The 14,145-nt window shown below is 40.5% G+C and overlaps 2 protein-coding genes across 2 annotated transcripts in view; both read left to right on the top strand.

Annotated features, from left to right (window-relative positions):
- The window catches only part of si:ch73-60h1.1 (calcium/calmodulin-dependent protein kinase type IV), a 48,007-nt gene that overhangs the window by 18,744 nt on the left and 15,118 nt on the right, over positions 1–14,145 (top strand). The gene's annotated exons all lie outside the window — the stretch shown is intronic.
- Positions 549–2,180, top strand: LOC131978244 (nuclear factor 7, brain-like). The gene has a single exon (XM_059341819.1). It carries the CDS (start codon positions 611–613, stop codon positions 1,997–1,999), a length of 1,389 nt encoding a protein of 462 aa, XP_059197802.1. The 5' UTR covers positions 549–610; the 3' UTR covers positions 2,000–2,180.

The raw sequence follows: 14,145 nt of genomic DNA on the forward strand, positions 1-14,145 counted from the left end.
TTACACCCTGATATTCACCGTACATGTAGGACAGTTGTTGCTGCCTCAGAGCTGTTTATTGAAGATTTATTACACTCTATAAAATAAAACATTAAATCAAAGTTCACTGTCCTTGAACCTGCTGACTGGATTAAAGAAGCTCCAACAATTTTTCCTTTTATAAACATTTGGAGAAAGATTTCAGCAATTTGATGATTTTGGTAGGTGATTTGTTTTCATGAAAGTGTTGTCAAGTTACTCAGCTCCGAACAAATCTCTTCAATATCTTTGTTTTCTCCTTTGTGGGAATTCACAAAATGGAAATTAGTAAAGTGAGGCTGGCAGATGCAGCTCCGCCCCTCATTCTGCTGACCTGAGACACACCAGGAGACAGGACACACACACACCAGGAGACAGACGATAAGATTCACCTGCAGAGCAAAACCACTTCTCCGACTGAAAGAGGACATTTACAGGAGGGAACACTGGGAATACTGGGATACTTCACCCAGCTGCTGAATCCACAAACTGAACGAGTGTTTAACAAGAACAGAGACTCAAAGTAAAGTAAGTTTCAGAGAACAGGGAGTGGCTGAGTTGTCTGCCTGCTGTGTTTTCACTCAGAGACTAAATGGCGTCAAGATTAGAGGAAGAACTCTGCTGTCCGGCCTGTCAGGACGTCTTTAAAGATCCTGTCACTCTGTCGTGTTACCACAGCTTCTGTAAAGACTGTCTGCAGAGCTGGTGGAAGGACAAAGAAACCAAAGAGTGTCCGGTTTGTAGGAAAAGATCTTCAAAGGAATTTATTCCTAACTTTGCCTTAAAGAACGCATGTGAGGCTTTGTTACAGGAGAGAGATCAGAGAGCTTCAGAGCCTCTCTGCAGTCTGCACTCTGAGAAACTCAAACTCTTCTGTCTGGACCATCAGCAGCCAGTGTGTCACATCTGCAGAGACTCAGAAGAACACTCCAACCACAGATTCAGACCCATCGATGAAGCTGCACAACAACACAAGAAGCAACTTCAGGAAACTCTGGAGCCTTTAAAGGAGAAGTTAAAGGGCTTTAAACAAGTTAAAGTGAAGTTTGATCAAACAGCAGAACACATTCAGGTCCAGGCCCGACACACAGAGACGCAGATTAAGGAGCAGTTTAAGAAGCTTCACCAGTTTCTAGAAGAGGAAGAGGAGGCCAGGATGGCTGCACTGAGGGAGGAAGAGGAGCAGAAGAGTCAGATGATGAAGGAGAAGATGGAGGCTCTGAGAAGAGAGATAGCAGATCTTTCAGACACAATCAGAGCCACAGAGGACGAGCTGAGAGCTGAACACGTCTCATTCCTGCACAACTACAAGGCTGCAGTGGAAAGAGTCCAGCAGCGCCCCCTGCTGGAGGATCCACAGCTGCCCTCAGGAGCTCTGATAGACCAGGCCAAACACCTGGGCAACCTGGCCTTCAACATCTGGAACAAGATGAAGGACATGGTCTCCTTGAGTCCTGTCATTCTGGACCCAAACACTGCTCATCCAAACCTCATTGTGTCTGAAGATCTGACCAGAGTGAGAGGAGAGCGACAGCAGGTTCCTGATAATCCAGAGAGGTTTGTTAGTTACTACTCTGTTCTGGGCTCTGAGGGCTTTAACTCAGGGACTCACAGCTGGGACGTCCAGGTTGGAGACATTGACAGCTGGGTACTAGGTGTGTTAGCAGAGTCTGTCCAGAGGAAGGGAAACATACTGACTGGATCATGGAGAATATTATTGTATGGTGGTAAATACACAGCACTGTCTCCAACACATCCAGACACTTTTCTCCCATTGGAGAAGAAGCTCCAGAGGATCAGAGTGAATCTGGACTGGAACAGAGGAAAGCTGTCATTCTCTGATGCTGACACTAACACACACATACACACCTTCACACACACTTTCACTGAGAGGATGTTTCCATATATTAACAATGGGTCTATTCCTCCACTGAGGGTTTTACCCCAGAAGGTCTCTGTGGCTGCAGGACAACAGCAATAGATGATGATAAATGTGTATTTCAGGAATTATCTCCTGACTCTTTGAGTGACTTGTGACTGTGTTGTCCAGATGATGCTGATGGTTGTCATGGTGATGTGGATATCTGCAGTAATAGTATCAGAAGTATAACAACAAACAATCACAAAACATCTGTGAGACAGAGTCAGGGACACAGGGCTGGGCGACCTAAAACAATATTACGATATTTCAGGTTGTTTTTGCAATAATTATATGACAAAGCGATTTTTAAAAAATATTTTCGAGTCTGTGCACTACAAAATGGCCCAACAAAATAAAAATCAATACATATTTTCCAGAAATTTTCTGTATTATTTTACAGGGCTTTTTCTTGTTTTTTATTCTACATTAACTGCAAATGCCACAAAAGGTAATTAATTTCATTACAAATATAAACCATCAAATGGAAGTTGAAATCTGTAAAATAATATAATTGGAAATCATAGATTTTTTTTTTTTTACAATATTAATTGCGTAACGGTTTTGAATGTTGAATTACAGTGAATTAAGTGCAAAAAATAATAATAATAATTCACATTATATTGACAAATATGAAATGGCAACTTCCTGTTTTGTTACAGTAAAATTTTAAATTAAATGTTAAAAAAAAGTTTTTTTTTAAATTGATGTTCTACAGAAATATATTTTTTAAATTCAAATATTTACTGTATATTATCTCTATTTAATGAAATTATCTGTACAATAACTTACTTATTTTAAATTTGTTTCAAAATATCTGTGCAAATTTGCTTTTCAATGTAAAACATTTAAAATAATTCACAAATAAATAAACAATGTAAAATTAAGGCTTTGAATTCATTGTAAAAAAAAAAAAAAAAAAGAAAACCATGAAAAAAATAGCCATTTAACAATCCTTTAGTTATTCTACATATTTTTATATAGTATATCTTATATACAGATATTGACTGTATATTATCTGTATTTTTTTCTATTATTATTTTGTCTTTGTACAGTTTTCAGTTGAATATTGGTTAAAAAGGATTCAGCAAATGATCACACAACTTTTTAGGGATGAGGGTTGTATGTCTTTCAAAATATTGGTGCAAATTTGCTCCTCAATCACAGATTTTAGGGTCATTCTGAGATTTTTTTCTTTATTTAACTAAATCAACATACAGTTTACAATCAGTGTAAGTTGCTCAGATTTTCACAATAAAACTTGAGAGTTTAACAGCACTATCCTGCACTCTTGTATCAGGAGAAACTGATCTTTCTCACTGTGTTTGATTGAAAGACTTTCAGAGCAGATTAAATAACTGTAGAGTTCAGTTAACATTGGACCCAAAGTTAATCATTGTAGTTTTAAACCCTGATAAACATCGTAAATTTAGGACAGTTTTTGCTGCCTTAGAGCTGTTTATTGAAGATTTATTACTCTATAAAATAAAACAATAAATCAAAGTTCACTGTCGTTGAACTTGTTGACTGGATCAAAGAAGCTCCAACAACTCGTCCTTTTATTAACATTTGGAGAGAGTAGATTTCAGTAAATTTACGACTTTGGTGGGTGATTTATTTACATCAAAGTGTTGTCAAGTCACTCAGCTCAAAGAAAATCTCCTCAATATCTTTGTTTCCTCCTTCGTTAGAATTCACAATATGTAAAATAATTAAGTGATGCTGGCAGACGCAGCTCCGCCCCTCATTCTACTGACCTGAGACACACTAAGAAACAGGACACACACACACACACGCACACGCACACGCACAAAAAACACACACATACACACCTTCACACACACTTTCACTGAGAGGATGCTTCCATATATTAACATTGGGTCTACTCTCCCACTGAGTGTTTCACCCCTGAAGGTCTCTGTGGCTGCAGAACAACAGCAATAGATGATGATTAATGTGTATTTCAGGAATTATCTCCTGACTCTTTGAGTGACTTGTGACTGTGTTGTCCAGATGATGCTGATGGTTGTCATGGTGATGTGACTTTAGTGTGTATAAATAAAAACTGTGGAACTAAATAAAAATCAACTTTAAATCAAAAATGGTGTGTATAGTGCAAATCTCTACGGCTGCAAATACAAAATATTTACTATTCAGTGCAAAATGGAATAATTATAAGATAATAAAAATGACTAAGTCCATTTACTCAAGTAATGTCCTTCCACTTCACTACATTTAAAATGCAAATATTGTGTTTTTTACTCCACTACATTTATCTGCCAGCTTTAGTTACTTTTCATATAAGAAACGTGATTAAACACTTTTATGAGTTAAACCACAAGCAGGTATAATAAGTAGTTAAAATTATCTTTTACCTTGACAACAATGAAACGCTGCTTAAATAAATGCATCAACAATAATTATCCCACAATATTTGGAGAATTTTTGCAATAAAAGCCCAAATTTGGTTCTAATTGAACAATTCCATCATACACACTGATCTTAATCAATAATGTTAAAATGATGAGTTTGCCTTCCTGAGTGTTAACATGTCGGCAGTTATTGTTAAGGAGAATAAAAAGGTTTCCTTTATTTTTTATTCGAGGCATTTTATTTCGACAGTGTTCTTGTAAATTCTGTGGTCAACGCTTGATTGTGCTCTTATTTTGAAAGCTTATCGACAGAAAGTGACTCATGCCGATCCGCTTGTTGTTTACGGTGATGTTTGTGAATGTGTCTGTAGCGCTCATCAGAAATAAAGATGATAAACTCTCACTCTTCATATCTGTTGCATGAATCCACAACAAGACAAATTCAACATCAGTTTAATCCATAAACATGTTGTTGCTCAGCTCCGCCCCTTAGTTACTGTTGCTATGTACCAAGCTCGCAGGACCGTCAGCAGCCACGGAGCGGACCGGCGCTGTTTGTGTTAGTGATTCTTTCTGGAGTAACACCTCCGGGAGATAGGCTGCCCATTCACACGGGACGTTATGTTCAACATTGATATACATTACAGACCTGTACAGTAACTTTTTTTTCTCATAGCTCTGTGCTACAGAGGCTGATAGTTTTTTACTAGCAACATTGCTAGTCAGCTTAGCATGCTAATTTCATAGACGGCATCATTAACATAAGTTTGTTGAACTAGTTCTGCACTAATAGTCGTAATAATACTAGTTGACAGGAATCATAACTGTTCAATCTAATTTGGGTTGTTAGAAAATCGTGAGTTAGCTTATGTTTGCTAGCTAGCAGCTTACCTTGGAGCAGATGTGTGTATGTGTGTTGACCTTGGAGATGTTAAATTGGAGTGGGGTCTCCCACACGGTTTAATCCACAGCCAGCAACGTTCCTCTTGCTTTATTAGTTTTGGAAATGGGTAAAAAACGTCTCCTCCCTCTAAGCTGTGATGGTAGCTGGTGTCAGACCGTTTCACCTTGTTGCTCAGAGCTCAAAACTTGATGGACCTTCTGCTCTTACTTACAGTTGCTAAGGTAGGATTTTTAGTAACGGTTACTAAGGGAGGAGTTTTGCGAACGTTTTCAAAAAGTCACATTTCTCACTAAAATATCTGCTGCTTGGTGGATCGGATACACATCGAATTAAAGACAGGTGACCATGGGGACATTGTGTGGCGCTCCAGGGTGAGAGAGGGTTCTGCAGCTGTTCTACACTGTGATAAAAGAAATCTATATATTTTCCAGAAATTTCCTGTATTATTTTACAGGGTTTGTTATTTTTCTACATTAGTTGCAAATGCCAAGGAAACTTAATTACATTTATTACAAATATTTACCATAAAATGGAAGATGAAGTCTGTAAATTAACTTAAAGGGGCATTATAGATTTTTTTTAAAAATGATTTAATTGCATATTGGTTTTGAATGTTGAATTACAGTGAATTCTATGTAAAACATTTAAAATAATTCACATAATAATGATCAATGTAAAATTAAGGCAGCTTTCTGTTTTTTACAGTAAAACTTTGATTTCAATGTAAAAAAGAGAGAGAGAAGAAGACAAATAGAAATCGTTAAAAATATCCATAAAAACCCTTTAGTTATTCTACCAATATATATATGTTTATATACAGATATTTACTGTATATTATCTGTATTTTTTTTCTATTATTATTTTGTCTTTGTACAGTTTTCAGTTGAATATTTGTCAAAAAGGATTCAGCAAATGATCGCACAACCTTTTAGGAATGAGGGTTGTATGTCTTTCAAAATATTGTTGCAAATTTGCTCCTCAATCGCAATTTTTAGGGTCATTCTGATATTTTTTTCCCTTATTTCCATCACTGGCTTTCAAAGTGGCTCAGATTATTACAATAAAACTGAAGAGTTTAAAAGCACTATCCTGCACTCTTGTATCAGGAGAAACTGATCTTTCTCACTGTGTTTGAGTGAAAGACTTTCAGAGGAGATTAAATAACTGTAGAGTTCACTTAGAGCTGTTTATTGAACATTTATCTCACTCTCTAAAAGTCCATCCATCAATTCTCGTCCGCTTATCCGGGGCTGGGTCGTGGGGGCAGCAGGCTAAGCAGGGCATTCCAGGTGCCCCTCTCCCCAGCCACAATGTCCAGCTCCTCCTGGGGGACCCCGAGGCGTTCCCAGGCCATGCAAGAAATATAATCCCTCAACCGTGTTCTGGGTCTTCCCTGGGGTCTCCTACCAGTTGGACGTGCCCGGAACATCTTTAACGGGAGGCGCCCGGGAGGCATCCTTAGCAGATGCCTAAACCACCTCAACTGGCTCCTTTCGACGTGAAGGAGCAGCAGCTCTACTCCGGGCTCCTTCCAGATTGCTGAGCACCTCACCCTATCTCTAAGGCTGAGCCCAGCCACCCTACGGAGGAAGCTCATTTCGGCCGCTTGTATCTGGGATCTTGTTCTTTCGGTCACTACCCAAAGCTCATGACCATAGGTGAGGGTTGGAACATAGATGGACCAGTAAATCAAGAGCTTTGCCTTCAGGCTCAGCTCCTTCTTCACCACGACGGTCCCGTCCAATGCCCGCATCACTGCAGCACCAAACTGCCTGTCCATCTCACGCTCCGTTCTACCCTCACTCATGAACAAGACCCCGAGATACTTGAACTCCTTCGCTTGAGGCAGTACCTCTCTCCCCACCCAGAGGGGGAAATCAACCGTTTTCCGGCAGAGAACCACGGCCTCAGACTTGGAGGTGCTGACTCTCATCCCAACCGATTCGCACTTGGCTGCAAACCGCCACAATGAATGCTGGAGGTCCCGGTCTGATGAAGCCAAAAGAACCACATCATCTGCAAAAAGCAGAGATGCAATTCTAAAGTCACCAAACCAGATCCTTTCCTCCCCCCGGCTGCGCCTTGAGATCCTGTCCATGAAGACCACGAACAGAATCAGAGACAAGGGGCAACCCTGGCGGAGGCCAACTCCCACCGGGAACATGTTTGACGTTGTGCCGAGTATGCGGACACAGCTCTCACTTTGGTGATATAGGGACCGGATAGCTCGTAGCAACGAGCCCGGTACCCCATATTCTCGCAGTACCCCCAACAAGACTTTGCATTGTTCCTCCTGAATCTAAGGTTTGACAATCGGCCGGAGCCTCCTTTCCAGCACCCTGGAGTAGACTTTCCAGGGGAGGGTGAGCAGTGTGATTCTATGGTAATTGTAACACATCCTCCGGCCCCCTTTTTTAAAAATGGGAACCATCACCCCGGTCTGCCATTCCACTGGCAATGTCCCAGACCTCCATTCGACACAAGAGGTATGTCAACCATGACAGGCCAACAGTGTCCAGAACCTTCAGCATCTCAGGACGAACCTCATCCAACCCTGTCGCCTTGCCGACGGGCAGCTCCTTGACTACCTCGGCGACTTCTGCCAGGGATACTGATGAGTCTTTCCCTGAATCTTCACACTCTGGACATGTTGGTTGGATTAAGGACTTCCTCAAAGTGCTCTTTCGACCATCTGACGACATCCCCAGGTTGGGTCAGCAGGTCTCCTCCCCCGCTAAACACAGCTTGAGCCAAGCCCTGTTTTCCCTTCCTGAATCGCCCAACGGTTTTCCAGAACGGTTTTTGAGGCCGACCGATAGTCCTTCTCCATAGCCTCCCCGAATTCCTCCCATACCCGAGTTTTTGCTTAAGTGACTGCCACAGCTGCAGCCCTTCTGGCTGAACGGCACCTGAGGGGTCCAGAGACTGCTCGGCCAGCCAAGCCCGAAAAGCCTCCTTCTTCAGCTTGACGGCCTCCCTCACCGCTGGTGTCGACCAGCGGTTTCTTGGGTTTCCACCACGACAGGCACCAACAACCTTCAGACCACAGCCCCTACCAGCCGTGTCAACAATTGAGGCTTTGAACATGGCCCATTCATACTCCATGTCCCCAACCTCACCTGGGATGTTGGATAAATTATTCCAGAGGTGTGAGTTGAAGATCCTGCAAACAGGGGCCTCCGCTAAATGTTCCCAGTTCACCCTCATTATACTTTTGGGTTTGCCAGGTCTTTCCAGCGGCCTCCCCCGCCACCTGATCCAACTCACCACCAGGTGGTGATCAGTTGACAGCTCTGCTCCTCTCTTCACCCGAGTGTCCAAAACATGCGGCCACAGATCTGACGATACGATAATCAAATCGATCATAGATCTTTGGCCTAGAGTGCTGTGGTACCAAGTACACTTATGAGCAACTCTATGCTCAAACATGGTGTTTGTTATGGACGATCTGTGAATAGCACAGAAGTCCAATCCAGGTACCATCATCTTTGCCGATGTGAATGTTGAAGTCTCCCAGAAGAACTATAGAGTCCCCAGGCGGTACCCCCTCCAGGACACCGCCAAGAGACTCAAAGAAGGCCGGGTACTCCGAACTGCTGTTCGTTGGATAGACACAAACAACAGTCAGAGACCTCGCATTGAGGCGACCCTCTTGTTCCTCGGGGAGAACACCAACACAGCAGCGCTCAGATGGGGGCTTGTGAGTATCCCCACACCCGCCCAGCGCCTTTCATCCTGGGCAACTCCGGAAAAGGAGAGAGTCCAGCATCTTTCCAGGAGATGGTTCCGGATTTTAAAATGGAAGTTGAAATCTGTAAACTAATTTAATAGGATATTATAGATTTATTTATTTTTACAAATTTCAATTGCGTAATGGTTTTGAATGTTGAATTACAGTGAATTCTATGTAAGAAAAAAAAGAATTCAGCAAATGATCACACAACTTTTTAGGAATGAGTTGTACATCTTCAAAATATTTGTGCAAATGTGCTCTTCAATCACAGTTTTTATAGTCATTCTGAGATTTTTTTCCCTATTTCACCACATCAACATAAAGTTTATAATTCATGAAAATGGCTCTGATTATTACAATAAAACTGGAGAGTTTAACAGCACTATCCTGCACTCTTGTATCAGGAGAAACTGAACTTTCTCACTGTGTTTGAGTGAAATACTTTTAGAGCAGATTAAATAACTGTACAGTTCACTTAACATTGGACCAAAAGTTAATCATTGTAGGTTTACACTCTGATATTCACCGTACATGTAGGACAGTTTTTGCTGCCTCAGAGCTGTTTATTGAAGATTTATTACACTCTCTTAAAGTAAAAACAATAAACTCAAAGTTCACTATTCTTGAACTTGCTGACTGGATTAAAGAAGCTCCAACAACTTGTCCTTTTATAAATATTTGGAGAAAGAAGATTTCGGCAATTTGGTGACTTGGTGATTTGTTTTCATGAAAGTGTTGTCAAGTTACTCAGCTCCAAACAAATCTCTTTAATATCTTTGTTTTCTCCTTCGTGAGAATGCACAATATGGAAATTAGTAAAGTGAGGCTGGCAAACGCAGCTCCGCCCCTCATTCTACTGACCTGAGACACACCAGGAGACAGGACACACACACACACACACACACACACACACACACAAACACACACACACACACACACACACACACACACCAGGAGACAGACGATAAGATTTACCTGCAGAGCAAAACCACTTCTCCAATTGAAAGAGGACATTTACAGGAGGAAACACTGGGAATACTGGGATACTAACACTTCACCCAGCTGCTGAATCCACAAACTGAACGAGTGTTTAACAAGAACAGAGACTCAAAGTAAAGTAAGTTTCAGAGAACAGGGAGCGGCTGAGCTGTCTGCCTGCTGTGTTTTCACTCAGAGACTAAATGGCGTCCAGATTAGAGGAAGAACTCTGCTGTCCGGTCTGTAAGGACGTCTTTAAAGATCCTTTCATTCTATCGTGTTACCACAGCTTCTGTAAAGACTGTCTGCAGAGCTGGTGGAAGGACAAAGAAACCAAAGAGTGTCCGTTTTGTAAGAAAAGACAGTCAAGGGATTATAATCCTAATTTTGCTTTAAAGAACCTGTGTGAGGCCTTCTTACAGGATAGAGATCAGAAAGCTTCAGAGGCTCTCTGCAGTGTGCACTCTGAGAAGCTCAAACTCTTCTGTCTGGACCATCAGCAGCCAGTGTGTCTCGTCTGCAGAGACTCAGAAGAACACTCCAACCACAGATTCAGACCCATTGGTGAAGCTGCACAACAACACAAGAAGGAACTTCAGGAAACTCTGGAGCCTTTAAAGAAGAAGTTAAAGGGTTTTAAAGAAGATAAAGTGAAGTTTGATCAAACAGCAGAACACATTCAGGTCCAGGCCCGACGCACAGAGACGCAGATTAAGGAGCAGTTTAAGAAGCTTCACCAGTTTCTAGAAGAGGAAGAGGAGGCCAGGATGGCTGCACTGAGGGAGGAAGAGGAGCAGAAGAGTCAGATGATGAAGGAGAAGATGGAGGCTCTGAGCAGAGATATAGCAGCTCTTTCAGACACAGTCAGAGCCACAGAGGACGAGCTGAGAGCTGAACACGTCTCATTCCTGCACAACTACAAGGCTGCAGTGGAAAGAGTCCAGCAGCGCCTCCTGCTGGAGGATCCACAGCTGCCCTCAGGAGCTCTGATAGACCAGGCCAAACACCTGGGCAACCTGGCCTTCAACATCTGGAACAAGATGAAGGACATGGTCTCCTACAGTCCTGTCATTCTGGACCCAAACACTGCTCGTTCATATCTCACCCTGTCTGAAGATCTGACCAGTGTGAGACGAGGAGAGAAACAGCAGCTTCCTGATAATCCAGAGAGGTTTGGTTATGACTGGTCTGTTCTGGGCTCTGAGGGCTTTAACTCAGGGACTCACAGCTGGGAGGTCCAGGTTGGAGACAGTGCAAGCTGGTCACTGGGTGTGTTAGCAGAGTCTGCCCAGAGAAAGCGAAACCCAGAGTCTGTCCAGAGGAAGGGAAGCATACAGTCTGGATTATGGAGAATATTGTTCCGTAGTGATAAATACAGAACACTCTCTCCATCACATCCCCGCGATGATCTCCCACTGGAGAAAAGGCTCCAGAGGATCAGAGTGAATCTGGACTGGAACAGAGGAGAGCTGTTGTTCTCTGATGCTGACACTAACACATGCATACACACCTTCACACACACTTTCACTGAGAGGATGTTTCCATATATTAACAATGGGTCTACTTTCCCACTGAGTGTTTCACCCCTGAAGGTCTCTGTGGCTGCAGAACAACAGCAATAGATGCTGATAAATGTGTATTTCAGGAATTATCTCCTGACTCTTTGAGTGACTTGTGACTGAGTTGTCCAGATGATGCTGATGGTTGTCATGGTGATGTGGATGATATCTGCAGTAATAATATAAGAAATATACCAACAAATAATCAGAAAGAAGAAGAAGAAGATTACTTTATTAATCCCACAATGGAGAAATTCAACCTCTGCAATTAACCCATCCTTTTTTACACACTAGTGAACACACCATGCAAGGAGCAGTGGGCGGCACATTACTGCGCCCGGAAACAGAAAACATCTGTGATTTAAAAAAATATGAGATCTAGTCAGGGAATAGGACACAGGGCTGGACAATATGGTCCTGAAACAATATCTCAACATTTCAGGTTGTTTTTTGCAATAATATATAATAATAATAATAATAATAATAATAATAATAATAATATAATATGACAAAATACTAAGAACTATGTAGAAAATATAATTTTTTATAATTCATTTTCGAGTGTACCATGAATCTGAATTGTTGTGTAAAGTGCAATTCTCAACAGCTGTAAAATATTTACTCTCAACTCTTCAGTGCAAAATGAAAGAATTAGAAAATAAAAAAAATAAAATGAACTAAGTACATTTATTCAAGTACTGTCCTTCTACTATTGTGTTTTTACTCCACTACATTTATCTGCCAGCTTTAGTTACTTTTCATATAAGAAACGTGATTAAACACTTTTATGAGTTAAACCACATAGAAGTATATTAAGTAGTTAAATGAGCGGTTACCTTGATGACAGTAAAACGCTGCTTACATAAATGCATCAACAATAATTATTGAACAATACATAGAGAATTTTTGCAGTAAAAGCCCAAATTTGGTTCTAAATGAACAATTCCATCATACACACTGATCTTAACCACTAATGTTAAAATGATGAGTTTGCCTTCCTGAGTGTAAACATGTCGGCAGTTATTGTAAAGGCTTCTTTTCTGTTTTATTCGAGGCATTTTATTTTGAAAGTGTTTTTGTAAATTCTGTGGTCAATGCTTGATTGTGCTCTTATTTTGAAATCTCAGCGACAGAAAGTGACTCATGCCGATCCGCTTGTTGTTTACAGTTTGTGAATGTGTCTGTAGCACTCATCAGAAATAAAGACGATAAACTCTCACTCTTCATATCTGTTGCATGAATCCACAACAAGACAAATTCAACATCAGTTTAATCCATAAACATGTATTCGCTCAGCTCCGCCCCTTAGTTACTGTTGCTATGTACCAAGTTCCCAGGACCGTCAAGAAGGCACGGAGCGGACCGGCGCTGTTTGTGTTAACGATTCTTTATGGTGTAACACCTCCGGGAGATAGGCTGCCAACATTCAATATTAATATATACATTACAGACCTGTACATTAACTTGTTTTTGCTCATAGCTCTGTGCTACAGAGGCTGGTAGTTTTTCCTAGCAACATTGCTAGCTAGCTTAGCGTGCTATTTTCACATCATTAACATACGTTTGTTGGACGAATTCTGCACTAGTAGTGGTAATAATACTAGTTGACAGTAACCATAACTGTTAAATCTGGTTTGGGTTGTTAGACAATCGTTAGTTAGCTCATGTTTGCTAGCTAGCAGCTTACCTTGGAGCAGATGTGTGTGTGTGTGTGTGTTGATCTTGGAGATATTAAGTTGGAGTGGGGTCTCCCACACGGTTTAATCCACAGCCAGTAATGCTCCTCTTGCATTATGAGTTTTGGAAATGTGTAAAAAACGACTCCTCCCTCTAAGCTGTGATGGTAGCTGGTGTCAGACCGTTTCACCTTGTTGCTCAGAGCTCAAAGCTTGACGGACATTCTTCTCTTAGTGACGGTTGCCAAGGTAGGATTTTTAGTAACGGTTGCTAAGGTAGGATTCTTAGTAACGGTTTCTAAAGTAGGATTGGACGAGGACCGTTAGAGGCAGGAGTTCTGCGAACGGTTTCAAAAAGTCACATTTCTCACTAAAATATCTGCTGCTTGGTGGATCATAAAAGAAGGTTCTGCAGCAGTTCTACACTGTGAGAAAAGAAAGAAAGATATTTTCCGGAAAATTCCAGTATAATTTTACAGGGTTTTCTTGTTTTTTTTCTACATCAGTTGCAAATGGCAAAAAAAGGTAATTACTTTCATTACAACTATTAACCATAAAATTGAAGATGAAATCTGTAAAAATAATTTAATGGGTTATTATATATATATTTTTTTACAATATTATTTAATTGCGTAATGGTTTTGAATGTTGGATTGCAATGAATTCTATGTAAAAAATAATTATTATTTACATATTATTGATCAATATGAAATGGCAACTTTACGTTTTTCACAGTAAAACTTTAAATTGAATGTAAAAAAAAAGTTAAAAGAAATCATAAAAAAGAAATAAATAACTTTTGCTACAGAAATATATATTTGAAATACAAATATTTACTGTATATTATCTCTATTTAAAGAGATTATCTGTAAAATAACTTACTTTAATTTCATTTCAAAATATTTGTGCAAATTTCCTTTTCTATGTAAACATTTAAAACAATTCAAAAAATATTTATCAATGTAAAATTAAGGCTTTGAATTTATT

Source organism: Centropristis striata, chromosome 9 (assembly GCF_030273125.1).
Source record: "Centropristis striata isolate RG_2023a ecotype Rhode Island chromosome 9, C.striata_1.0, whole genome shotgun sequence".
NCBI classification, from domain to species: Eukaryota; Metazoa; Chordata; class Actinopteri; order Perciformes; family Serranidae; genus Centropristis; species Centropristis striata.